Source organism: Myotis myotis, unplaced genomic scaffold (assembly GCF_014108235.1).
Source record: "Myotis myotis isolate mMyoMyo1 unplaced genomic scaffold, mMyoMyo1.p scaffold_m19_p_36, whole genome shotgun sequence".
Taxonomy (NCBI): Eukaryota; Metazoa; Chordata; class Mammalia; order Chiroptera; family Vespertilionidae; genus Myotis; species Myotis myotis.
In genome coordinates this window covers 1,944,847-1,969,484 of record NW_023416342.1, presented here as the reverse complement: position 1 = coordinate 1,969,484, position 24,638 = coordinate 1,944,847, and the positions used below count along the sequence as shown (strand labels likewise).

Below are 24,638 nucleotides of genomic sequence, written 5' to 3'. Positions count from 1 at the left end.
AGTGGCCGGGGTGTCGGGTCTCGCGCAGAGCACCGGGCCTTGGGCCTCAGGCAGGGGCCCCCAGAGCACCCACAGCCCCAAGTGACCTGCTCAACTGCAGAGCGTTCAGCTGCTGCTGCTGCTCACGCCTCACTTCTCCACATCCCCTCAGCAGCTCCTCGTTCCCGCCCTCCGTCTCTGCTCCTGTGGCCCACTCCGTGCCCGGCCCCACAGGACCTGCACGTCAAAGGCAGGCAGAATCTGGGTCAGCTTTGGCGCTGTGGACGCCCCCCCCCCCCCCCCCCAGGACGGGCATGTGGAGTCACTCCGGAGCTCAGGAAGGTGGCCGACGTGGCCGGGCGCCAGGCCGCTCCTGACCCGCTGTCCTCCGCAGGGTTCTCAGTGCTGCAGGACGAGCTGCCCGCGCGGCACCCGCAGGCCCACGAGCACGCAGCGTCCCGAGCAGGCGAGGCCTGTGGTCACCCCCCTCTCGTCTCTGACGAAGACCTCTCCATCGGCTTCTCCACGGTCCACGATGGCACCTCCCGGACGGACGGGGACAGCCCCGCTGGGGAGCGCCTCCCCCAGGAGCGGGTGCGCGGGGGCCTGGCGGGGACAGGGACGCCCGAGGAGCCGGCCCCGGGGCCGCAGTCGCAGTGCTGGTGAGTGTCCGGGGACAGCGTGGCCAGGGGCCGGGGTGCAGGTGGTGGCCTTCCTAAGGACCCCACGGGCCAGGGCTCAGAGGGGATAGTTACGTGCTCCTAATTCCTGTCCTGGTGGTAGCTCGGCACGCCTGGGAAAGGGTGGTTTACACTGAGATTCCTTCCGTGGGAGCACACGGCCGCCCGGGGTGGCAGGGCAGCAGGGTGAGCAGAGCGGCGCTGGGGGGGGGGGGGGGGGCGCTCCCTGGTTCCCGCTCAGCTGGGTGGCTGAGGCAGCATTACAGGCACTCACAGGAGGGAGGGCCATAGAGCACGGCGCATGGACACAGAACGCCGGCCCCTCCGCAGGCTGAGACAGCGTCCCAGGCCCTTTGTGAACTTGTGCCTTGAGCGGTCTCTTCCCTGGAGGAGCCACCATCCAGCATCAGGACAGCACAGCAGGGGGAGGAGGGGCAGAGAGGGGAGGGAGCCCAGGCCAGGCGCAGAGGCAGAGAGTGGCAGCGCGGGTTTCAAAGGAGCCAAGAAAGCAGAGAATCTTCTCCCTGGAAATGGAGACGACCGGGATCACGGCCGAGTCATGCCCTCCACAGCAATAGAAGCAGCTTCCACGCCACAGATTTTCCTACCAAGTCGCCGTGTCCCGGAAGGAGGAACCTCCCTGCGTGGATCATCCCGGGGCCCGTGTTCACACGGGTGCATTTACTGCTTTTCACAAACTTTGCCAAATTTTGATTCTTGCTTCACAAGCCTTATTATCTACAGATCTGTTAGGGAGCCCTTCTCAACTCTTCACTCACCTCCAGGTGGCAAAGGAAGGATAAAGGACGGTGTCTGTGCTGGGAGGGAGGGGGAGGAGGAGATGGGACTCGCGTGCCTGCGTGAGCCTTTGGAAACATCTTTCCCAGCCACGCTGCACCCGGAGCTGTCGTTCTACACTGCCATTGCGTGGGATTCTTACTCACATGTCATTCTAATGCACTAACCTATTTGACCTTCGTGACTAGGAAGGGGGTCCGTGTTCCCCTCTGTGGCCCTGGTCTCTGCCGGGGTCCAACCCCAGCAGGTCCAGGGGTTCCCAAAGGCGTAGAGAGAGTCGGCGAAGAAGGAATGCCACGGAGACAGCGTTCTGTTGATCAGCAGCCTAGCCAGGATCTCTAGCCAGGATCTCCAGCGAAGTTCTGGTTCGGATCTCCAGCCAGGTTCTGTGTCCATGTTCCCTCGCTAGGTTCTCCAGCCAGATTCTGTCCAGGTTCTCCAGCCAGGTTCAGTCACCAGGTTCTAGTCAGTTCTCTTGCCAATTTCTGTAGTCAGGTTCAGTCCAGGATCTTTTGCCATGTTCTCTCGCTAGGTTCTGTCTCTAGGTTCTGAGGCCAGTTTCTGTCCAGGATCTTTTGCCATGTTCTGTCTCTAGGTTCTCCTCTAGGTTCTGTGTCTAGGTTCTGTGCCTCTTGGTTCTGTCTTCTAAGTTCTGACTTGTTACATCTGTATTTATACCAGTTGATTCCAATCCTATCAATCTCTATTCCAAAGGTTAGGGCGTTTCTTACCTCCATTCCAGGGAGTAAAGATTATGTAGCTTAAGCATGATTGTTCATAGCTAAAGTGATTAATTACCCGCCTGGCACTTAGTTAAGAGGTTTTATTCCCTCCCTAACTTCAGGGGAAAATCCCTACCTGGGGAAACAACCTTTCTCAGAGAGGTGACCTTGGTTAAAACACATAGTGCCAAGAAGGTGAGCAAACATATTAAGAACAGTATGCCATATATGCCAGGTCCCTTGAAACAGCAAGGATGGACTGGCTCCCGGCAAATTCCCCCTTTTTTATTTTTTAAAAGCAGGCATTAAAAAGAAAAACCCCAAATGCTCTCTTGTATCCATTTTAAGAGTAGGATTGGCGCTTTCCGCTATTACCTGAGCCCTGATCTATCACCCCAGGGAGAGCTTTCCAATCCTGCACTTTCCTGGGGTGGAAAGGCTGCAGTGGGGTTAAGGATAAGGCTCCTTGGGCCTACCTCCTCCCATGCCTTTACATTTACCTTTCCTTCATCAGAAAAGCATGGACATACTTCTTGTATAAAACGATTCCTCTGCTAGCAAGCATATGTGTTAAAAGATCAATACAGAGTCTTATTTTTTTAGACTCAGTATGACCCATCCTGTCAATCTAAGTTCTGTACTTACTACCCGCTTACCCTACTTATCCTCTCTAGGGGGGCGGTCTACAGCACCCTACGGTGCAGTCCTATCCGTCCCAAGTACGGGGGGACTTGCCTAAGGGTCCCTGTTCGGGCGCCAGATGCTGGGGTCCAACCCCAGCAGGTCCAGGGGTCCCCAAAGGTGTGGACGGAGTCGGCAAAGAAGGAATGACAGGGAGACAGCATTCAGTTGATCAGCAGCCTAGCCAGGATCTCTAGCCAGGATCTCCAGCCAAGTTCTGGTCTGGATCTCCAGCGAAGTTCTGGTTAGGATCTCCAGCCAGGTTCTGTGTCCATGTTCTCTTGCTAGGTTCTCCAGCCAGGTTCTGTCACCAGGTTCTAGTCAGGTTCTCTTGCCATGTTCTATCCAGGGTCTGTAGCCAGGTTCTGTCTCTAGGTTCTTCAGCCAGGTTCTCTCGCTAGGTTCTGTCTCTAGGTTCTGTGGCCAGTTTCTGTCCAGGATCTCGTGCCATGTTCTCTCCAGCGAAGTTCTTCTGTCTCTAGGTTCTGTGTAGGTTCTGTCTTCTAAGTTCTGTCTTGTTACATCTGTATTTATACCAGTTGATTCCAATCCTATCAATCTCTATTCCAAAGGTTAGGGCGTTTCTTATCTCCATTCCAGGGAGTAAAGATTATGTAGCTTAAGCATGATTGTTCGTAGTTAAAGTGATTAATTACCCGCCTGGCACTTAGTTAAGAGGTTTTATTCCCTCCCTAACTTCAGGGGAAAATCCCTACCTGGGGAAACAACCTTTCTCAGAGAGGTGACCTTGGTTAAAACACATAGTGCCAAGAAGGTGAGCAAACATATTAAGAACAGTATGCCATATATGCCGGGTCCCTTGAAACAGCAAGCATGGACCGGCTCCTGGCAGGTCTCGGCGGGCAGGGGGCACCTGCTCGCTGTAACCCAGCCTTCCCTTTCAGTGTGACCAGCCCGTGGACACCAGGGCCAGACACCGCAAAGGCCACGGCAGCCCCAGACTCTCCCAGCAGGACCCCCGAGGAGGACAGGCCCCACCAGCCGGCCCCACCGCCCCGGGAGCGGGCAGACTCGCCCCTCGTGCAGGAGCCCGAGGAGTTCAGGGAGGCCGGGTCTCCGAGGAGGAACAGCCTGGTGATTGTGGAGTCGGCCGATGAGCAGCCACCGGCCTTCGAGAGCCTCGACGCAGACTCAGCGTTTCAGAAGGTGAGGAGCCCTCTACCCTTCCCCCACGTGGACAGCCCCTCCCGCTGTTCCCTGAGGCTGATGTGCTCCCCGCACAGCCACCGGGTGAGAGGCCTGGACCGTGCACCGCCATCCTTTTTAAGTCCGGGCACCCGTGAGTGGAACCCACAGCCTGGGTGCCATTCTCGCCGCTTCACATCCGCCCACATTTTATCACTGGAAACCGTTTTTGCTGAGAAAAATGACCATCAGCCGAAACCACATCCTGAGGTGGCTTTTCACATTTAGTGGCCTGGGACCCGCTGTGACAGGCGTGGGACAGGCTGGGCCCAGAGGGTGGGTGTAGGGATGGCTTGGCAAAGGAGCTTCCCACCTGCAGGCATTGCTGCTGCCAGATGTCACACGTGAGATGGAGCTGCATCCCCCCCCTCGGAGTGGGGAACCGTTTATTCCCCACAAGAGGTCTGAATGGCTCCTCCCCCTCACTGCTCCCTGGGCATCCCTCCCCACAGGATCCTGAACTTGGGGGGGCAGAGGGAGAAGCTGCATTTTCAGCAACAACGGAGTAGGCGCAAAGTGTGAATCTGTTTGAATTCAATTTAATTTAATGCAAATTAAATTAGGTGTTGTTTCTCCTTTTAGAATTCAAAAACATTCTGTGTCAAAGTATTTTTAAAGGATCCATGCCTGTCTTAGTGAGAAAGAATGAGTTAGAAGAAAGAATTAAAACTTTTTGGGGGAAAGGTAATAATTCAGCATATCTTTGGGCTGAAGACCTGCATTTATTGGTTTATTTTACGACTAGAGGCCTGGTGCATGACATTTGTACACTGGGGTGGGGGGGGTGGGGTCCTCAGCCCAGCCTATGCCCTCTCGCAGTCCGGGACTCCCAAGGGATCCTTAGAGCTGTTTCGGAGGCAGGAAAGGCTCCTGCCACCTCTGCTGCGCTCGCCAGCTGTGATCCCGAGGTGTGGGTGTAGGGATGGCTTGAGCGTCTGTCCCCTGGTGGTCAGTGCGTGTCATAGCGACCGGTCATTCCACCGGTCGACTTGCATATTAGGGTTTTATTAGATAGGATAGGGTGAGGGTGACACCTGTCAGCAGCAGCCATCGAAGAGTGTAGCTGGCATGAGAAGCCCTGTTTCTGCAGTTACAAAGTAATGAGTTCAGTCTTTGTTCTATGTCGGCCTCTGTAGAGAATTGCTCATCTCACTAGAGTCGGCTGAGGTCAGTTCTAGTAACAGAACTCATGGGTGATGCCTGGGCTTAAAAGTTGCCAAATTGAGCCAAAGAATCCATAAGCTAATTGAAGTCTAGACCTGGAACAATTACCTGGTAAATTCCTGCGTTTAGTCTGTTCTCTGCACATAAACACATTCTGGCATGTCACTCCGCCCCCCCCCCCCCCCCGCCCCGTGTATTCAGGCCCCGGCCCCGTGTTCTCGGGGACGCCCCTCCGCTCTCTCTGCTTCTGATTTTGACCCTGACCTCTCACAACCCTGACCCCTCAGGACCCTGCCCTGAGGATAGAATGTCTGCGGGTTCCTGCCAGCCCGGTTTCTAGGCAACAGGTTCCTGAGCATTTTCAGCGTATAGCTTGGGCTAGATTTGAGGTATTTTTCTGCAGCAGAAAGGAATCTAGAAACACCAGTGGCATTTTGAAGTATGTGGGGGACATGTAGCTGTTTTCTTTCTCCTTGAGAAACCTTCCACAGGGAGAGATTTGGGGTGTGGCTCCCAGGACGTATGTTGTAATCTGAGGTCACGTCTGGCTCCGTCCTGGCTGGACTCTGCGAGTGAGTGTGACACCCCAGGCCCCGCAGGCGCATCCCTACCTGGACGAGGCGCAGGGAACCTGGTCCATGGGAGCATCTGCACCAGCAGTAGACACGGCGAGACCAAGGGCAGGCACTCCAGCCGCAGCCCGAGAGCGGGCGGGGGGCGGGGGCGAGTCTGTGCCCCCACCTGTGTGTAGCAGGAGCGGCAGTCCCAGTGGGTGAGAAGCACTGGTTTCACCACAGGTCCTGCCCAGGGGCTCGGTCAGACTGGATGCCAGGGTCTCTCTCCGCTCGCTGCACAAGAAGCCATGTTCTCTGTGAAGCCTGAGCCTCGTGTGCAGCTCTGTGTGCCCTGTTGGCGCAGCCCCAGAGCGCAGTGCACAGACCTCCGGGAGCACGCGTGAGCTCACGCCGGCCTGTGGCAAAGCCTCCCCCGGCGCCATAACACCTGCCTCCGCTTGCAGGAGCTCACGGCCGAGCTGGGCGAGCTGGAAGCCAGCTCCGACGAGGAGGCGCTGGTCACCACCAGGGTTGTCCGCCGGCGGGTGATCATTCAGGTACCAGCTGCTCGGGCCGCACGTCTGGGACAGTGACCGCTCACGGCGGCTCAGGGCAGCGGGCTGCCTGCGCTGGCGGCCTGGGGAGCAGCCATGGACAGTCCGGGTGCTGTTGCCGAGGAATGCGCGTGGCTGCTCCCGGGCCACAGCGGGGGCGCCGTGACGTCGGCAGCCGCCCTCCGCGCTGTGTGCCGTCTCTGCCCGTGTGTCTGCGTGTGGAGCTGATGTCGGTCGGAGCTCCCCGAGCATGGCGGCACCTACTTTTCTCTCTGCAAACCCTTGTGTCGGGGCCTGGCCCCGCGGTAACGCTTCTCCACCTCCGCTAACTGGCTAACACGCGTGCCCTCTGGCCTGGGAGCCGGTGCCCCCCCCCCCCCCCGGCCAGGGCCACCGCTGATGTGGGCCTGTCTCTGCAGGGAGACGACGTGCCTGACCTGCCCCCAGAAACGGTCACGGAGGAGACATACGTGGACGAGCACGGGCACACGGTGGTGAAGAAGGTACGTCCCCCCCTCCCCAGGCCCGTCCTGTGGCTCCAGGACAAGACTCAGGGTGCCGTCCCCCCAGGTCACCAGGAAGGTCATCCGGCGGTTCGTGTCCGCGGACGGCACTGAGCGGGAGGAGGTCACCGTGCAGGGGCGGCCGCAGGAGCCCGTCAGCCTCGCGGACGCGGACGCCTACTCCAAGGTCGTCAAGCGCGTGGTGCTGAGGAGCGACACGGAGCGGGCGGAGGTGAGGCCCCGAGGCCGAGGCTGACGGCCACGCCTGTTGGGGAGTGTGGGCCTGTGGCGTCGAGAGTGATGTGGAGGTGTGACAGGCATGTGACGCATGTGACACAGGTGTGTGATGTGGACATGTGACATGGAGAGTCATGTGGATGTATGATGTGGGTGTGTGATGTGGCATGTGACACAGATCTATGACACGAGCATGTCACATGGAGTGTGACACCGATGTGAGGCATGGGCGTATGTGGAGTGTGACACCGATGTGTGACGTGGGCGTATGTGGAGTGTGACACCGATGTGTGACGTGGGCGTATGTGGAGTGTGACACCGATGTGAGGCGTGGGCATATGTGGAGTGTGACACCGATGTGTGACGTGGGCATATGTGGAGTGTGACACCGATGTGTGGCTTGGGCGTATGTGGAGTGTGACACCGATGTGAGGCGTGGGCGTATGTGGAGTGTGACACCGATGTGAGGGGTGGGCGTATGTGGAGTGTGACACCGATGTGTGACGTGGGTGTATGTGGAGTGTGACACCGATGTGTGACGTGGGCATATGTGGAGTGTGACACCGATGTGTGGCGTGGGTGTATGTGGAGTGTGACACCGATGTGTGGCGTGGGTGTATGTGGAGTGTGACACCGATGTGTGGTGTGGAGTATGTGGAGTGTGACACCGATGTGAGGCGTGGGCGTATGTGGAGTGTGACACCGATGTGTGGTGTGGAGTATGTGGAGTGTGACACCGATGTGTGGCGTGGGCGTATGTGGAGTGTGACACCGATGTGTGGTGTGGAGTATGTGGAGTGTGACACCGATGTGTGGCGTGGGTGTATGTGGAGTGTGACACCGATGTGTGGCGTGGGCGTATGTGGAGTGTGACACCGATGTGTGGTGTGGAGTATGTGGAGTGTGACACCGATGTGAGGCGTGGGCATATGTGGAGTGTGACACCGATGTGTGACGTGGGCATATGTGGAGTGTGACACCGATGTGTGGCTTGGGCGTATGTGGAGTGTGACACCGATGTGTGGCGTGGGCGTATGTGGAGTGTGACACCGATGTGAGGGGTGGGCGTATGTGGAGTGTGACACCGATGTGTGACGTGGGTGTATGTGGAGTGTGACACCGATGTGTGGTGTGGAGTATGTGGAGTGTGACACCGATGTGAGGCGTGGGCGTATGTGGAGTGTGACACCGATGTGTGACGTGGGCATATGTGGAGTGTGACACCGATGTGTGGTGTGGAGTATGTGGAGTGTGACACCGATGTGTGACGTGGGCATATGTGGAGTGTGACACCAATGTGTGGTGTGGAGTATGTGGAGTGTGACACCGATGTGTGACGTGGGCATATGTGGAGTGTGACACCGATGTGTGGCGTGGGCGTATGTGGAGTGTGACACCGATGTGTGACGTGGGCATATGTGGAGTGTGACACCGATGTGTGGCGTGGGCGTATGTGGAGTGTGACACCGATGTGTGACGTGGGCATATGTGGAGTGTGACACCGATGTGTGGCGTGGGTGTATGTGGAGTGTGACACCGATGTGTGGCGTGGGCGTATGTGGAGTGTGACACCGATGTGTGACGTGGGCATATGTGGAGTGTGACACCGATGTGTGACGTGGGCGTATGTGGAGTGTGACACCGATGTGTGACGTGGGCGTATGTGGAGTGTGACACCGATGTGTGGCTTGGGCGTATGTGGAGTGTGACACCGATGTGAGGCGTGGGCGTATGTGGAGTGTGACACCGATGTGAGGGGTGGGCGTATGTGGAGTGTGACACGGATGTGTGACGTGGGTGTATGTGGAGTGTGACACCGATGTGTGGTGTGGAGTATGTGGAGTGTGACACCGATGTGAGGCGTGGGCGTATGTGGAGTGTGACACCGATGTGTGGCGTGGGTGTATGTGGAGTGTGACACCGATGTGTGGCGTGGGCGTATGTGGAGTGTGACACCGATGTGTGGCGTGGAGTATGTGGAGTGTGACACCAATGTGTGGTGTGGGGTGTGACATGGGGGGCGAGTGGGACCTGGCCAAGGTGATGGCTCCCTCACGCAGGTCTCGGCGGCACTCACCCCCCCTCCACGGTGAGCCAGAGCTTGTAGCCAGCCACCAGGGGCAAGTGCCCAACGCCTGCGGTGGTCCTCCTGTCCCTGTGGCTGTTCAGTCCGTCAGGGCCACAGCAGGACCACGTCAGGCCTGGGGCTGGCTTGTGTGTGAGGGGCAGTGTGCAGAGAGGCCTGTGTGCGGTGCCCACAGCAGATGCTGCGTCTCGGAGCCCAGCCACTACCTGGGCAGCTCGCCTGCCCTCGAAGGGGCCCCTTCTCTCTGACACACGCCTGTGCCGTCCGCTCTGCTTCCTCCACACGCTCACGCGTCTGTCGTGACTCACGGGAGGTGCTCTGGAGTCGGGCCTGCAGCTCCTCGCATCCGGAGCGTTCCCTCCTGGGGCCGCGTGATGGTCAGGATGCAGAGCCACCATTTCCACGGGGCAGAGCAGCGCGGGTGGGGGTCCCCACTGCACGCCTCACCGGACTCCCGACAGGCCTCTGAGGGACTCACGCGGGTTAGAGGGCCAAGCGCGCAGAGCCGCCGCGGGGACTCCCCGGTGCTGACGGGCTCGTTCCCACCTGCTGCTCTGCCCAGAGTCCGTGTCTGGAACCGGGGCAGCTCTGCAGCCTTTGCGGGCGGGTTTCCTTGTAGAGCAACGCCCCGCAGTGACCTTAGCGTCAGAAGCTATGTTTGTGTCCCTGCCCGTTAGGTGGCCGTGTCCGAGCCCGGCGCCCTGTGCGAGGCCTCGCAATTCCAGGCGGAGCCCGTTGAGGGCCGCCGTGTCAGCAAAGTCGTCAAAACAACAGTGGTGCGTGGAGAGAGGATGGAGAAGCATCTGGGGGACCCCCGTGTCGCCCCTGACCTTCCCTCGGCCAAAGACGACTTCGAGCAGGTACAGGAGCAGCCCTGCGTGGCCATGGCTGTGTCTGTAAGGAAAGGCTTGTCCGTGCGTCCTTCTCATATGTCCTCTCGGGCACGGAAAGGGCCAGCGAGGAGCCTGACCAGGGGCCTGTGCAGTGAGGGCTCCTCAGCCACCTCATAGCTTCTCACAGCCGATGCTGGGGGCGCCACTGAGTCAGCATCCGTTTCCTGAGCTCGTGGGCCACACAGTCACAACGTGCCCCCCACACCATCAGCGACATGCCCCCCACACCCATCAGTGACGTGCCCCCCACACCATCAGCGACGCGCCCCCCACACCCATCAGCGACGCGCCCCCCACACCCATCAGCGACGCGCCCCCCACACCCATCAGCGACGCGCCCCCCACACCATCAGCGACGCGCCCCCCACACCCCGTCAGTGAGGGGAGAACTCGAGAGGCTGCGGTCCCCGTCAGGAATGGTCCTGAATGCGTCCAGAGATGGGCACCAGCGCCACAGCTAAGCTCTGACTTCTAGGCGTTAGGAATCGGGTCCCCAGTGGCAGGGACACAACCTTCACTCCATTTCCAACACCCAAACTGTCGGGAAGCGGCGAGCTGCCGGTCGGTGGCTGATGGGCAGTGGGGCTTCCCAGGAGCCCCCGTGGCGCCTCTTGGCCCTGGAGGCCTGGCCCGGTGTGAGGGCCGACGGGGTGCCCAGTACCTCCCCATCCAAGAGGAAGGGCGCCGTGTTCCGGACCCGCTGCCCCGCGGTGTGACTGGGGGAGGTGCTAGACGTTCATTGCTGTCGCGTTGAACATGACCTGTGGTCTCCTCGCGCCCGCAGTGCACACGGAGACTCCTGGAAGGGCCAGGGCAGCGCGGCAGCCTCTCCAGACACTGCCCTTCCCATGGCAGCCGGTGACCTGGGCACTCGGTGGTCACTGGTCCTTAGTCTCCACTGTGGAGGGGAGGGGAGGGAGGGGATGGGAGGGTGGGGAGGGGTAAGGTAGGGAGGGGTGAGGAGGGGAGGGGAGGGGAGGGAGGGGTAAGGTAGGGAGGGGTGAGGAGGGGAGGGGTGAGGAGGGGAGGGGTGAGGAGGGTGGGGAGAGCAGGCAGCTAAGCCGCGGCAGGATGGATGCTGGTGAACCTTTGTGAAGGAAGGAAGGTGATGAAGCCGCAGGGGGGCGGGGGGGGGGGCGGGTAAGTGAAACTCGTGCTCATCTGCTCCGAGTGCGTCTCGTCTCCCTGAAGTCCCGCGTGTCTGTTCCTCGGCTGTGACTGTGCGGAGCCTTGTACTCGGGCCCGCGTGGTGACGTCTCGGTGTCTCCTCAGGCTCTGAGTTACACGGGCAGCCACGAGAAAGTCCACGCTCCCAGCTTAGTGGAGGAGGAAGTCCTGAGAGAGGACGGATCAGTCGTGAAAAGGTTTGGGTAGCACGGGGTGCTCCTTGCCAACTAACCCTGTTCCAACTTAAGAAAACACATGGGGCCACACCCCAAAGGTCAGGGAGTCAGGGGACTCCAGGTGTGAGGACGGGAAGCCTGTCGCCGCGGCCACCCCTGCTCCACGGAGGCCAGCGGGGGGCGTCCCGTGCCGACGGGTCGGGACAGGGGAGAGCCTGGTCAGCGGCTCGTCGGTTGCTTGCCGTGTGCACTGCCTGCAGCTCAGTCCGGTCCATCGTCCTCTAACAGCACGTGCTGCGTGTGAGCGAGCTGGTCCTGCTTCTGCATGTGGGCCGTGGGCCTGAGTGCCTCCGTCAGCTCGGGAAGTGTGAGCAGCCATGTGCAGCCGTGTGGGCCCATGTGCGCCTGTGGAGGGGCCTCACTGCATCCTCACGACTTGCCGTGTGGTCGCTGGCGTCTTGCCTTGGGCTCTGCCCACGCAGCCCTGTGAGCACTGAGCACGTGGTCTCGGGTTCGCAGCACAGTCCCCGTGGGCACAAGTCCTGTTGGGCGCCTCCCTTCCCGCACAGAAGGGAAAGCTGCCCTTGAGGGGCACACGTGACAGCCAGTGAGGGAAGGCTCTGTCGGTCCCCTTCGAGCACACGGAGAGCAGCCGCAGTGAGAGCTGACGCGGGTGGCGCGCACAGAGCTCATGGCGCCCCTGCGACACGGAGGATGCCTGTGTCTGCACTCTCGGTGCTCCTGGGCCACCCAGAGGAGCCGTAGCTCACAGCCCGCTTCAGGAGGGCTCCCTGGGCATGGGTTCCAGACCAGCTCCTCCCAAGCCCTCACTGCAGCATGTGCGTCCGCCAGGATGCGGACAGCCTGTGGGCCTGGGTCCCGACTCGGCCAGGTGCGTTCACCCCCTTGGCCCCTGGGCAGAGGTGAATCCGTCCCCCCGGGGGACACGCACGAGGCCATAGCACCTTCGTCCCACGTGCGGCACCGACCTTTAGGGAACAGCCGGGGATGGACACCGTCCCCAACACCGAGCCACAAAGGCCTCGGCGAGCTCCTGGCGTAGAGTCAGGTGCCTTTTGGAGAAAAAGAAATGCAGGTGCTGAGTAGTTAGGAAATCCTGGTCTCCACCTTTGGTCCTGATGTGGCCTTTTCATCAGGAGGAACCAACTGCAGGTGCTCACAGATGCAAAACAGCCCCTGTCACGGGGGAGGAGAGGTGGCAGGAGGAGGGGCAGGGGGCCCAGGAGCCCCAAGCTCCAGGTGGTCTCAGACGCATCGAGGTGTCAGGCAGGTGCTGAGAAGGTCGCGAGGGCAGACCCCCAGTTCTGGACACTGGGAATCTGTGAGGACAGTGCTGGTGGCGCCCACCAACCAGCCACCCCACACGGTCCCTGTGAGGCCTGTGAGCAGGCTCCCCCGGCTCAGGCGCGGGGTCCTGGCCTCGCCCCGCCAGCCCTTCCTGTGGTTTTACTTGGAGCATCACTTAAACTCTCTGGGACTCAGTGTCCTTATTTGTCGCCATAATAATAGCACCTGGCACATGAAACACGCTCAGACACACTGTGGGGTGCAGACGTGCACTTACATGTGGACGATGAGGCCTGCACATGAAACACGCTCAGACACACTGTGGGGTGCAGACGTGCACTTACATGTGGACGGTGAGGCCTGCACATGAAACACGCTCAGACACACTGTGGGGTGCAGACATGCACTTACATGTGGACGGTGAGGCCTGCACATGAAACACGCTCTGGGCACACTGTGGGGTGCAGACGTGCACTTACATGTGGACGGTGAGGCCTGCACATGAAACACGCTCTGGGCACACTGTGGGGTGCAGACGTGCACTTACATGTGGACGGTGAGGCCTGCACATGAAACACGCTCAGACACACTGTGGGGTGCAGACGTGCACTTACATGTGGACGGTGAGGCCTGCACATGAAACACGCTCAGACACACTGTGGGGTGCAGACGTGCACTTACATGTGGACGGTGAGGCCTGCACATGAAACATGCACTGGGCACACTGTGGGGTGCAGACGTGCACTTACATGTGGACGGTGAGGCCTGCACATGAAACCCGCTCTGGGCACACTGTGGGGTACAGACGTGCACTTGCACGTAGATGGTGAGGCCTGCACATGAAACACGCTCTGGGCACACTGTGGGGTGCAGACGTGCACTTACATGTGGACGGTGAGGCCTGAGACTGAATGGTCACGTGGCATCGTTTCACTCGGGGTCGGGATAGTAACGCAGCCGCCGCAGCAGCACCTCCCAGCCCATTGGGTTAAGCTGGAGCTGCGGAGCTCTGAGTGCGTTTCCTGTGGTCTTTCCCAGCCCGTCTGCGTGGGGTCCCTTTGGGATGAGCCGCACCCCTGAGCCCGTGCGAGTGATGGGCGGTGGGTCCGCAGAGCAGGGCCTAACCTGTGTGGTCTCCTCCCAGGACCACGCTCCGTAAGGCCCGCACGCAGAAGCGGGCTGTGGTGAGGGACCGGCGTGGGAAGCGCGTGCACCTGGAGTCCCTGGAGGATGTGCCCGAGGCCCTGCAGCGGGACGACCTCCAGCGCGACCTCCAGCAGCTCCTGCGGCACTTGTGCGGGGACGACCTGGAGCAGGAGGCCACGTGAGGCCGGCTCCCCAGACCCTCAGCCACGGCGCCGATTGTGAGACACCTGCCTGCCCCCCCTCCCCCCCACGCTGAGCTCACGCTCCCTGGTTAGTGTCCCCTTAACTGTCAGCTAATCTGTGACCAAAGAGAGCCTCCCCCGGTGCTGGGTCCCGGCTCCTGGCCTCCGGCTGCCCTGGGAACTGGCGCTCACCCTCCTCCACTTCCCCCAGCCCACGGGGCCCTCGACCTTGGCTCCCACAGACTCTCCCGTGACAGCAGGCGGCAGGCATCCCCGCACAAGTGCGGGCGTCCGGGTACCATGTACATAGAAAAGGCTCAGATGAGCGCACGGTGGGTGAGAGCCACGACCTGGTGTCACCACGTGGGCACCGGGAGCAGGGGCCCTGGAGACGCTGGACATGGAAGTTCAGGGGTTGCGGACACAACCGGAGGACAGCACGCCCGGCCGCTGCAGGAGAGGCACCTCCGCCCACCCGTCCTGCCACCAGCACAGCCATGGCTGGGAGCCCCGGCCCGCGGCCCCCGGCAGGCAGGGAGCAGGGCGTCCAGGTGCTAGCAGCTGCCCGGGCCTCCTAGCGTCTTCAGGTCTCTGATTTCGGACACGTTGGCAGGGTATCGACGAGCTGTACCGCTGTAGTCTCCAGATCTCATTGCTGCTGAGCAAACCGCGCTGTCTTACCCGTGGCCCCTCCTCCGGCCGCGGCTCTGTAGATACACCCTTGGGAACAGGACCTGCCCAGGACACACAGACCAGACTCCTCACCGTGGGGGAGGGGCTCCCCTCCTCTCTCCGGTTCACTCTCCACTGGCGCCTGCATGTCGCATCTGAAACCCTCCCAGGTCGGACCCTCTTCCCGTGAGGGGGCGGTTTCCACTCCCTCCCCGGGGCGGTGAGCTCGCAGGAGAGATGGAGGCATCCTCACCAGTTTCGTTTTGGTTGAAATTTGGGGTTTATTTATTTGAAATCCAGACTCCCTTGGGAACCAGGGGGTGCCTGTGTGCGCCTCCCTGGGTGTGTGTTTCAGAGGGCGGGCGGCCGTCCTCATCCCCTGGCGTATTGCAAGTCTATTCCTATGCACAGAGCATCTCTGGATCAGTTATTTATGAAAGAGAAGTATATCCAACAGAGATGACTTTTAAAACAGCCCCGGCTCTCTCCTGGCGGACGGAGCCCTTCCCGATGCCAGCCGGTCTTTTCCTGCCGAGCAGAAGTGAGTCACTGCCCCCAAGGTCACGGCGAGGACCGGTGCCAGCGCGGCATTTGGGGAGCGTCACCCCGAGGGTTTCCTGGGCGGGCGTGTCACAACCAGGCCTGCCCCAGTGCCAGCGCGTCGGGCCTCTGGGCAGGAAGGAAGCTTTGTCCGGCAGCCGGTGTGGAGATGGCGCCTTCGGACCCTCCCTGATGGAGAGAGCGTGGCTGTTGTGTAACTTGCCGTGCAGGTGACGTCTGTGTGACGTTCTCCACCTTTGTTTTGAATTTTGCTGTGTGATCAGAAAACTTGAATCCTGTGAGAAGAAGTGCATTTTCAGTTGACGAATCAGCATCTTGTTCCCATGGCGATGACCCTAATTGACTATATTTATGAGGCATGTTCCAGTTAATGGGGAAAGTACACCACTAACCACACGTAGCTGCAGACCGTGTGCCATGGCTGATTAACCTAAATAAAACGTACAAGTGTCCGTGTGCCGCAGCGCCGTGCTGTCTTCACCCCGAGCTCTGGCTTCGGGAGAGAGAGACATGAATGAGGGAGAGTCACGGACCGGCTGCCTCCTGCTCGCCCCACAGTGGGGATCGAGCCCGCAGCCCAGGCCTGTGCCGCCCGGAACCGAACCCTGACCTCCTGGTTCCTAGGTGGACGCCCAACCCCTGAGCCACGCCGGCCGGGCTTTGCTGCCGTTTTTATCTCAACTGCAGGTGCCGTTGCCCAGAGCGGCTAAGCCGGCAGTCGGGCCCGCCCAGAGCTCTGTGGGCTGGTTACACAAAAGGAAAGAAGCAAGGGCTTCGTGTGGGGATCCTGGTGACAGAAACCGGATTGGGAGCCGGGGCTGCGGGTGGGTCTCAGGACACACCTCCCTGTGCCCGTTTATCTCTCCATCTTTCAAGTCTGGCTACAAAGAACCTAGAAACCTGATGTAGAGAAACTGCGGGACCCGGCAAAGCAGAGGTCACGGAAACCCGGCCTCGAGCCCGGGCCCTGATTCTCGGGCCGATGGCCAGGCAGGTGTGTGGGGTGTCCGGGCGGGCGGGCAAGCAGGTGCTGTTTGGGGTGAACACCGACCTGCCAGACCCGGCTCACTCATCGGAGCAGAAAAGCACGGAAGCTGCCCGGCTGCCTGTGGGCCTCGTGCAGGAGGTGGCCCCGGGGAGCCAGGAGTGAGGGGAGCAGAGACGCCGTGTGCGGCCGCAGGGACCTGGAGTTCCTGAGCCCTCGGGGCAGCGGCCGCAGGGACCGGAGGGGAGATGGGTCTCCTTATCCCTGGCCAGCCAGCCCCTCCCTCACACCTGGTCTCTGGGGGGCACCTGAGGAGAGGCCTGGGCAGGAGACCCGTCCCCACCCCTGACCTCGGGGGGAGGAGCAGGGGCCAGAGGGGGATCCGTCCCCACCGCTGACCTCGGGGAGAGGAGCAGGGGCCGGAGGGGGTCCATCCCCAGCGCCCAGTGGGCTCATCAGTGCTGCCTGTGGGATGAGGCCCAGAACGGAGGGTGGACAGCTCGGGCTGGTGGCCGGGGCGGCGGAGAGGGATGGGGACAGGGAGCCCTGCCCTTCCCCGCCTGTCCCTGCGTGACGCCCTTTCCCAGGGAGCGTGATGGGGAAGGTACATGTTTGTCTCGGTTCTGTGAGGGGTTCTAGCAAGTTCCTGGAGCCCACAGAGCGGGTTGCGGGGACCTGCCTCATGCCAGGTGGGCAGCACAGGCCGGGGACTGGCGTCCAAGGGACGAGCCCTCACCTGGGAGCCTGAGCTGATGGAGGAAGCCCAGCTGGTGGGACGGGCACACACGCACGCGCACACACACACGCACACACACACACGCACACACACACTGGGATCCACGGCAAAACTCCCGCAGGGCCGCCGTCAGGGAGGAAGCAGTTCTAATGTAAGGAAACATGGGAACAGCAGGTGGTTTTGTTTGAATGGCCAGCACTGGAAGCACAGAGGGGCGAGGAGAGGTCCCCACCCCTGACAGTTCCTGTGTCAGCCTGGCTGGGCCCAGGGACACGGCTGAGTGGGGACCCGGCCAGAGGGCAGGTGTGGGAGGGCACGCCCACTCGGGGCACACTGAACAGGACGCCTCCCGGGGGACCAGGGGGGTTTCTGGGGCTCGGGGACCCCGTGACACAGGTTTGGGGAGCGGGTTCTGCCTGTGGGTTTTGCCTCCCCGAGTCTGAAGAATAAGCTGGTTAGTAAAAGGGCGGAAATGTGGAAGCACATACCAGCTCCCACGTGGGGAGGGGCTCCCAAGGGGGTCGCCATGGAGCCCGTGGAGGTTTTCAAGGTGCAAGTTCATGGTCTACGCGCCCCTCATTGGCCCCTCCCCCTGTATGGCCCCGTGCTGTCCCCCTGTCACGCTTTTGCAGGGATCAGCTTCAGAGTCCAAACCCACCTGGTGCCCCTTCTCTCTCCCTTATCTCGTGCCTCCCCCGTCCTCTGGGAGAGCGTGTCCCCCCCCTCCATCCCCCCCCCCCCGTCCTCTGGGAGAGCATGCCCCCCCTCCCCCCCTCCCCTGTCCTCCGGGAGAGCGTGTCCCCCCCCCCGTCCTCTGGGAGAGCATGCCCCCCCTCCCCCCCTCCCCTGTCCTCCGGGAGAGCGTGTCCCCCCCCTCCATCCCCCCCCCCCCGTCCTCTGGGAGAGCATGCCCCCCCTCCCCCCCTCCCCTGTCCTCCGGGAGAGCGTGTCCCCCCCCTCCATCCCCCCCCCCCGTCCTCTGGGAGAGCATGCCCCCCCTCCCCCCCTCCCCCGTCCTCTGGGAGAGCGTGTCCCCCCCTCCATCCCCCCCCCCGTCCTCTGGGAGAGTGTGCCCCCCCCTCCCCCGTCCTCTGGGAGAGCGTGCCCCCCCCCTCCATCCCCGTACCCGGGCCTCCCGTCCTCTGGGAGAGCGTGAGAGGCATTCTGGCCGCTTGGAGCTGTTCTGCCTTCACATGTGCATCCTCTCCCATGGCCCCCCTGATTCTCTACAACTGCCTGTCCTGTCGCTAAAAGTCCTTCACGGGAACCCCTCCCTCCCTCGCACCTGCCCCACCTGCCCGGGCGGCACTGAGGGCGACAGCGGGGACTGGGGGACGGGCCTCGCCCCGACTCACCCCAGGCGCCACGACGCTTCAATAAGCGGGAATCCCAACGCCGCGGGCGGCCGGGGCCCAGGAGCACAGACATGGTCCCCGTGTTTCTTCAGGAAGCGACACTGGACAAAATGCACCCAAAACACTTAAAATGACAAGTGAGACGGAGGCCCCAGAGCAGCAGTGGGGTCGGCACACGTTTCATAGATTTTTACTGATTGTTAAAGACAGCGGAAGGGATGTGAGCACGACCAGCGGCCCCCCCCCCACACACACACGGGGGCTCGAACCCGCAGCACCTGGTGCGGGACAAGCCCCGCCACTGCGCCCGGCCGGGCTTCGCACCTGAAACAGCCACGACCTGCACCCCAGGCGCACACCGCCCGCTCCACCTCCCCTGCCCCCAAGAGGCTTTTGGGAGAACGTCTGTCTGAAGCAGATGCCCTTTGGTTTGTAAAAGTGCACGGACCCCGTGTCCTCGGAGTCCTCGAACCTCACAGCCTTCTGGGGGGCCTCCGGGAGGACCTGCTTAGGGCGCCCTCCTGTCTCCGCTCGCGTCCTCGGGCTCTGAGAGGCGCCCCGACTGCCGGATGCTGGAGATGCTGGAGGCTCCCCGCCCCGTGGGGACCCGCGTCGCTACAGCCGCTCTGGGCCCGCGTGCACTCCGCCTCCATCCTCCCAGGCGGAGGGGGAGGGGGTCGGGCGGACGTGGGGAGGGGGGCCGGGCGTGGGGTACGAATGGACCAGGGCCCCCGATGGAGGAGGTCGGCCTGGGACGCTGCTAGGGTGAGTCCGGGAGGGCCTGGTGCGGGCTGTGCAGTGGGGGGGGGGGGGGGGGCAGGACCAGCGGACCCCGGTGGGAAGGGCCGGGCGGGGGAGCAGCTGCCTGTGGCCTGGGATGAGGCGCAGACGCGGAGCAGCAGCGCCGGGTGGGGGCCCTTGCGGTCGGTCTGGGGAGAAGGTGGTTTAGGGGCGGCCTGGACCCGCTGTGGCTGCTGGGAGGCGCTGACAGGCGGGGTGTGTGCAGCTGGATGGGGATGAGTCGGGGTGTCGGAAACACACAACGGCACCACTGGGGGCGTCACCGGGGTCGCAGCCGGCCACAGCCCAGCACCCACGCGACGCTGTCCGTCCGGTCCCGCTGGAACCTGTCAGCCGGAGGTGGCTGTGGAGGCCGCGTCCCCACGCCCGGCCCAGAGAGGGGAGCGGGCCAGGCCCCTCCTTCCTCCCCCTCCCCCCCCCGCCCTGCCTGTGGAGCCCCCTTCCACCCTCTGTCCCCGGGGCAGGGGCGCCCGACCGGGAGTCCTCGGCTAAAGCCAACTCAGGCCTCAAGCTGACTCGCCTGCACTTTGTGACTTTAGCCCGCGTCACGGAGCAGCTGTCATGTAGTAAAGGAGCAGCTCATGCACAAACACGCGTGTGTAACTGATGCTCCCAGACACGGAGAGGGAATGGAGACAGGAGTGTGCACGTGCACGAGTGAGCGTGGCCATGTGTGTGTTGTGTGACTGTGTGTGTGTGTGACTGTGTGTGGTGTGTGACTGTGTGTGTGTGTGACTGTGTGTGTGTGTGACTGTGTGTGTGTGTGACTGTGTGTGTGACTGTGTGTGTGTGTGACTGTGTGTGTGTGACTGTGTGTGTGTGTGACTGTGTGTGTGTGACTGTGTGTGACTGTGTGTGTGTGTGACTGTGTGTGACTGTGTGTGTGTGTGTGACTGTGTGTGTGTGTGACTGTGTGTGTGTGTGACTGTGTGTGTGACTGTGTGTGACTGTGTGTGTGTGTGACTGTGTGTGACTGTGTGTGTGTGTGTGAGAGACTGTGTGTGTGTGTGTGACTGTGTGTGTGTGTGACTGTGTGTGTGACTGTGTGTGTGTGTGTGAGAGACTGTGTGTGTGTGACTGTGTGTGTGACTGTGTGTGTGTGTGACTGTGTGTGTGAGTGTGTGTGAGAGACTGTGTGTGTGTGACTGTGTGTGTGACTGTGTGTGTGTGTGACTGTGTGTGTGTGTGACTGTGTGTGTGACTGTGTGTGTGTGTGTGTGTGTGTGTGTGACTGTGTGTGACTGTGTGTGTGTGTGAGAGAGACTGTGTGTGTGTGTGACTGTGTGTGTGACTGTGTGTGTGTGTGTGAGAGACTGTGTGTGTGACTGTGTGTGTGACTGTGTGTGTGTGTGACTGTGTGTGTGACTGTGTGTGTGTGTGTGAGAGACTGTGTGTGTGTGACTGTGTGTGTGACTGTGTGTGTGTGTGACTGTGTGTGTGTGTGACTGTGTGTGTGACTGTGTGTGTGTGTGTGAGAGACTGTGTGTGTGTGTGACTGTGTGTGACTGTGTGTGTGTGTGAGAGAGACTGTGTGTGTGTGTGACTGTGTGTGTGACTGTGTGTGTGTGTGACTGTGTGTGTGTGTGTGTGTGACTGTGTGTGTGACTGTGTGTGACTGTGTGTGTGTGAGAGACTGTGTGTGTGTGTGACTGTGTGTGTGACTGTGTGTGTGTGTGTGCCTGTGTGTGTGTGACTGTGTATGTGACTGTGTGTGTGTGACTGTGTGTGTGTGTGACTGTGTGTGTGTGTGACTGTGTGTGTGTGTGACTGTGTGTGTGACTGTGTGTGTGTGACTGTGTGTGACTGTGTGTGTGTGTGTGAGAGACTGTGTGTGTGTGTGTGTGTGTGTGTGTGTGTGTGTGAGAGAGAGAGAGAGATGGGGGGGGCCTAGCCCAGGCAGTTCCCGACCTTTGCAAGTGTCTCAGGCTCTGAGTCAGCAGGGAAAGTACCGTTTAGCATATGAGACACACACACACACTTTCACACACACACACACACACACACACAGGCTTTCATGTACACACACGGACACACACACTCATACACACATGCTCGCACGTGTGCACACAGAGGAAGGGCTGAGAGACAAGTCATCTTCGAGGAGGAGAATTCGCTCTTAATCTTTTCCTTTGTGCTGCCCTGTGCTCTCCAAAATTTCTGTCTTGAGAACATACAACTTTTATAAGTAACAAAATAGTAAGTATTGCACAATAAAAGCAACTATAAGCAAAATAACCTTACGTAGCATCTATTCCGATTAGTGAAACTCCTCAGGGAAAGGATTTTCCTCTCTGTCTGATGACCCATCAGGCTCATTTCTATGTGAAAGTTTGTAGTTTGTTCTTGCCCTTGCAGGATCCTTACCAATTTATGTAATAAAATCAGCGAAATATTTATGTATTTCCAGTTATTGTACCTGAAAATTGGAGACTCTACAAAAGCAACGATATTAACCCAGTAACACCGATTAGGAGCAGAAAGAGGCTAATACGTGACAAGGACGGGTCTGAGGGGAACACACAGCCCAGCAACCCCTGCAGGTGTTGTCGTCATGTTTATTCGGCTAATTCTGTTTCCCTCCCTCGTCCGCTGTCACTGGGACCTTTGAAGTTTGGCCAGATGAATGGAGGCTCTACCACTTCCTGATCTAGAAGCCCGTTAGTTTCCAGTAATGACTTCTTGGGGGGATTAAGTTCAATTTCCCAATACATTGCATTTTCAGTGTTAGTGTTATCATAGGTCTGATGAACCTCAGGGAAAGTTATTCTGCCTATAATTTCAGTATTGCACCATATTCCAGTCGTAGTCCATGTAAACTTGGTGTTTTTACAGTAAAAATCGCTTAATGTAAGAATTTTCTAACCCTTCCCAACAAGAAGTATTCTAGTGTCTGAGGATGGTCCCAGGCCGGCCAGTTGAACTACGGGGATTTTAAGCTTAGGATCTACTGAGGCACCTGGGCTTTGAATGCACAACGTCGTAGCTCACATTTCCCATCCAAAATGTCCCAAGTTCCAGGGGAGCCGTCTGCATCCCATAAGTGCCCGGCCTGGGCTGCTGCACCCAGTGGAGCTGGCCTTGGCTCACAGCCACTTCCGATTCCATTTGCACCGGCACAGGCAACAGGCCCTGCTGAGTTAAGGTGCAGGCACGTGCCCATTGTTGGGTTTCCGCATGAGTTTTCGCAGCCTGTCGAGTCCGTTATGTCCATGGAGCTAAGGCTTTATTGTCTTTCCCTGCTGCTTCCCACCCTTTTCCTTCTTCCTGAACCAGCATTCCTCTATATGACCTATTTGAGATTAAAAACCTTTTTCTAATGAATGACGTTCTTCATTAGCTGCAAGTTCAGCTTGTGCCAGGATCCCAAGGCCAGCCCCTACTCCTCCAAGTATTCCCCTTTTGCTTCTCGTAGGGGCCAATGTTGCTGGATCCACCAGGAATGTTGTTGCCATTGGGTAGCTATGGCTTGGGAGCAGCTAGGATATACTGAGCGGACCCAAAAATGTTTCCCATGCCATAGTTAAATGGGTGGAGGGTGACCCCCAAATGAGCTAGAGTTTGGGTAGTCCATAGGGCTTCCCACAAGCGTCAGGATGCAAGGATGGTGGGGTAGTTACAGACATAACCACCCACCGAGTGATCCCAACAATTTCTGAAATGGGGACCTTTGATTTCTTTCTTGTTTCACGGACACCCAGGCCACAAGAGCATGGCTGGGGAGTCCGAGGACAAGATACAGTATGACAGGACAGGCTGCTGCAAGCCTTTGGCCATCATATCCAGATGTTTTTATTAGCTTTTCATCATCTGTCTCTATAGCGATACAATATTCATCCAGATTAGATCCACATACAGTCCTACCAGGGGAACTACAGGGAGGTGTTTGCAGGAGGTATTTGCCTAAGGTGAGTCCTTTATAGTAGATACAGCCAGAAAAAAATGTGCCAAAGCTTATGTTGATAGTAGGAGAAGACCAGTGTGTGGCCAACAAAGCATCAACTTCATTATCATAGCTGATAATCAGAACATCATAGTAGGTGGGAAAGATTAGCAGGTACCCAAGTTAAGTCTTTCATATCTAATAAGGAAAGGGTCTAAGGGAGGCAGATATTGTTTCCACTAAGAAACCAGAAGGAGGATAATCCTAATATATAAAAACCCTGGGTCAGAACGACAGGTCACAACCGAGGCTCGACCAACCGGAAGTCAGTCCTGCAGTCAGTGCTGGGTTGCTGTGGCTGATTTGAAGCTGGCAACCCAGCACTGACTGCTTCCGCTGCAGGCGAGGTGCCCCAGCACTGACTGCTGAGGGGGCTTCAAATCAGGGCCAGAGAGAGGCCTGAATAGAGAAGCAGGGACTGATCCATTGCCTGTGTGGCAGCTTTTGATCAGCACTTGCCTCTCTCTTTCTCTCCCAATCTGGCCAGCAGCCATGCCTCCATTTCTCTCCAGGTCTCCACCCGGGCTGCTGATCAGCCCCGCCTTTCTGATCAGGCCCCGTTGATAGGCTCAGAGACGGTGACTGACATAGAAACTGACCAATCAGAAACAAATCTGGGTGCTATGAGGAGCAAATGGCTGCCTAGAGGGCGGAGCTCTTGACATTGATTGGCATAGGAACTGACCAATCAGGACCAAATGTGGGTGCTGTGAAGAACCAATGGCAGTCTAGGAGGTGGAGCTTTAGATGCTGACTGGCATAGGAATCGACCAATCAGAACCAAATCTGGGTGCTGTGAGGAGCCAATGGCTGCCTAGGAGGCAGGGCTTTTGATGCTGACTGGCATGAAAACCAACCAATCAGAACCAAATTGTCCAGCAGAGGAGAGCAGTTGAGCGTGAGATCAGGCCTGCAGGGGAGGGCCATTGGGGGTAAGATCAGGCCGGCAGGGGAGGGAAGTTGGGGGCGAGATCAGGCCAGCAGGGATGACCCAGGCTTCCAGCCAGCCCTGGCCTCCGCTCAAGGAGGGGTTGGAGGGCCTGGGTCTCTGAGGGGCATGGCCAGCCTGAAAACAGCCCTCAGCCCCTCACTCAGGCTGGCCATTCCCCCCAGCAGGGACCCTCACCCCATGGGGGCGTGGCCGGACTGCAAACCACCACAGGCCCCAAGGGAACCCCCACCCTGATCTGGGACACCCTTCAGGGCAAACCAGCTGGCCCCCACCCGGGCACCAGGCCTCTATCTATACTAATAAAAGGGTAATACGCTAATTGGACTGGGAGACCTTCCAGGAGACCTTCCGGATGTTCTTCTGGACAAAGCCATGGTGGTGGGGTCGAGGTAGAGGCGATTAGAGGCCAAGAGGGGAGGGCAGTTGTGGTGATCAGGCCAGGATGGGATGGCAATTGTGGGTGATCAGGCTGGTGGGGGGGGGACCGTTTGGGGTGAGCAGACCAGCAGGAGGGCCATTGGGGGTGAGCAGACCAGCAGGAGGGCCGTTGGGGGTGAGCAGACCAGCAGGGGGGCCAGTTGGGGGTGAGCAGGCCATCAG

The 24,638-nt window shown here is 59.5% G+C and overlaps 1 protein-coding gene across 31 annotated transcripts in view; it reads left to right on the top strand.

Moving 5' to 3' along the window:
- ANK2 (ankyrin 2) overlaps positions 1-15,725 on the top strand; it is a 337,929-nt gene extending 322,204 nt beyond the window's left edge. For 17 of the 31 annotated variants that reach the window (XM_036303242.1, XM_036303254.1, XM_036303267.1 and 14 more), the window contains 7 exons: positions 374-641; positions 3,766-4,027; positions 6,758-6,841; positions 6,909-7,073; positions 9,842-10,024; positions 11,330-11,421; positions 13,853-15,725. In XM_036303242.1, coding sequence (XP_036159135.1) covers positions 374-641; positions 3,766-4,027; positions 6,758-6,841; positions 6,909-7,073; positions 9,842-10,024; positions 11,330-11,421; positions 13,853-14,036 — 1,238 coding nt within the window. In that variant the 3' untranslated portion in view covers positions 14,037-15,725. Of the gene's footprint in view, positions 1-373; positions 642-3,765; positions 4,028-6,248; positions 6,342-6,757; positions 6,842-6,908; positions 7,074-9,841; positions 10,025-11,329; positions 11,422-13,852 lie in introns of all 31 variants that reach the window. The other 14 variants (XM_036303240.1, XM_036303241.1, XM_036303239.1 and 11 more) reach the window with 1 other exon arrangement.
- The last annotated feature ends 8,913 nt before the right edge of the window (positions 15,726-24,638 follow it).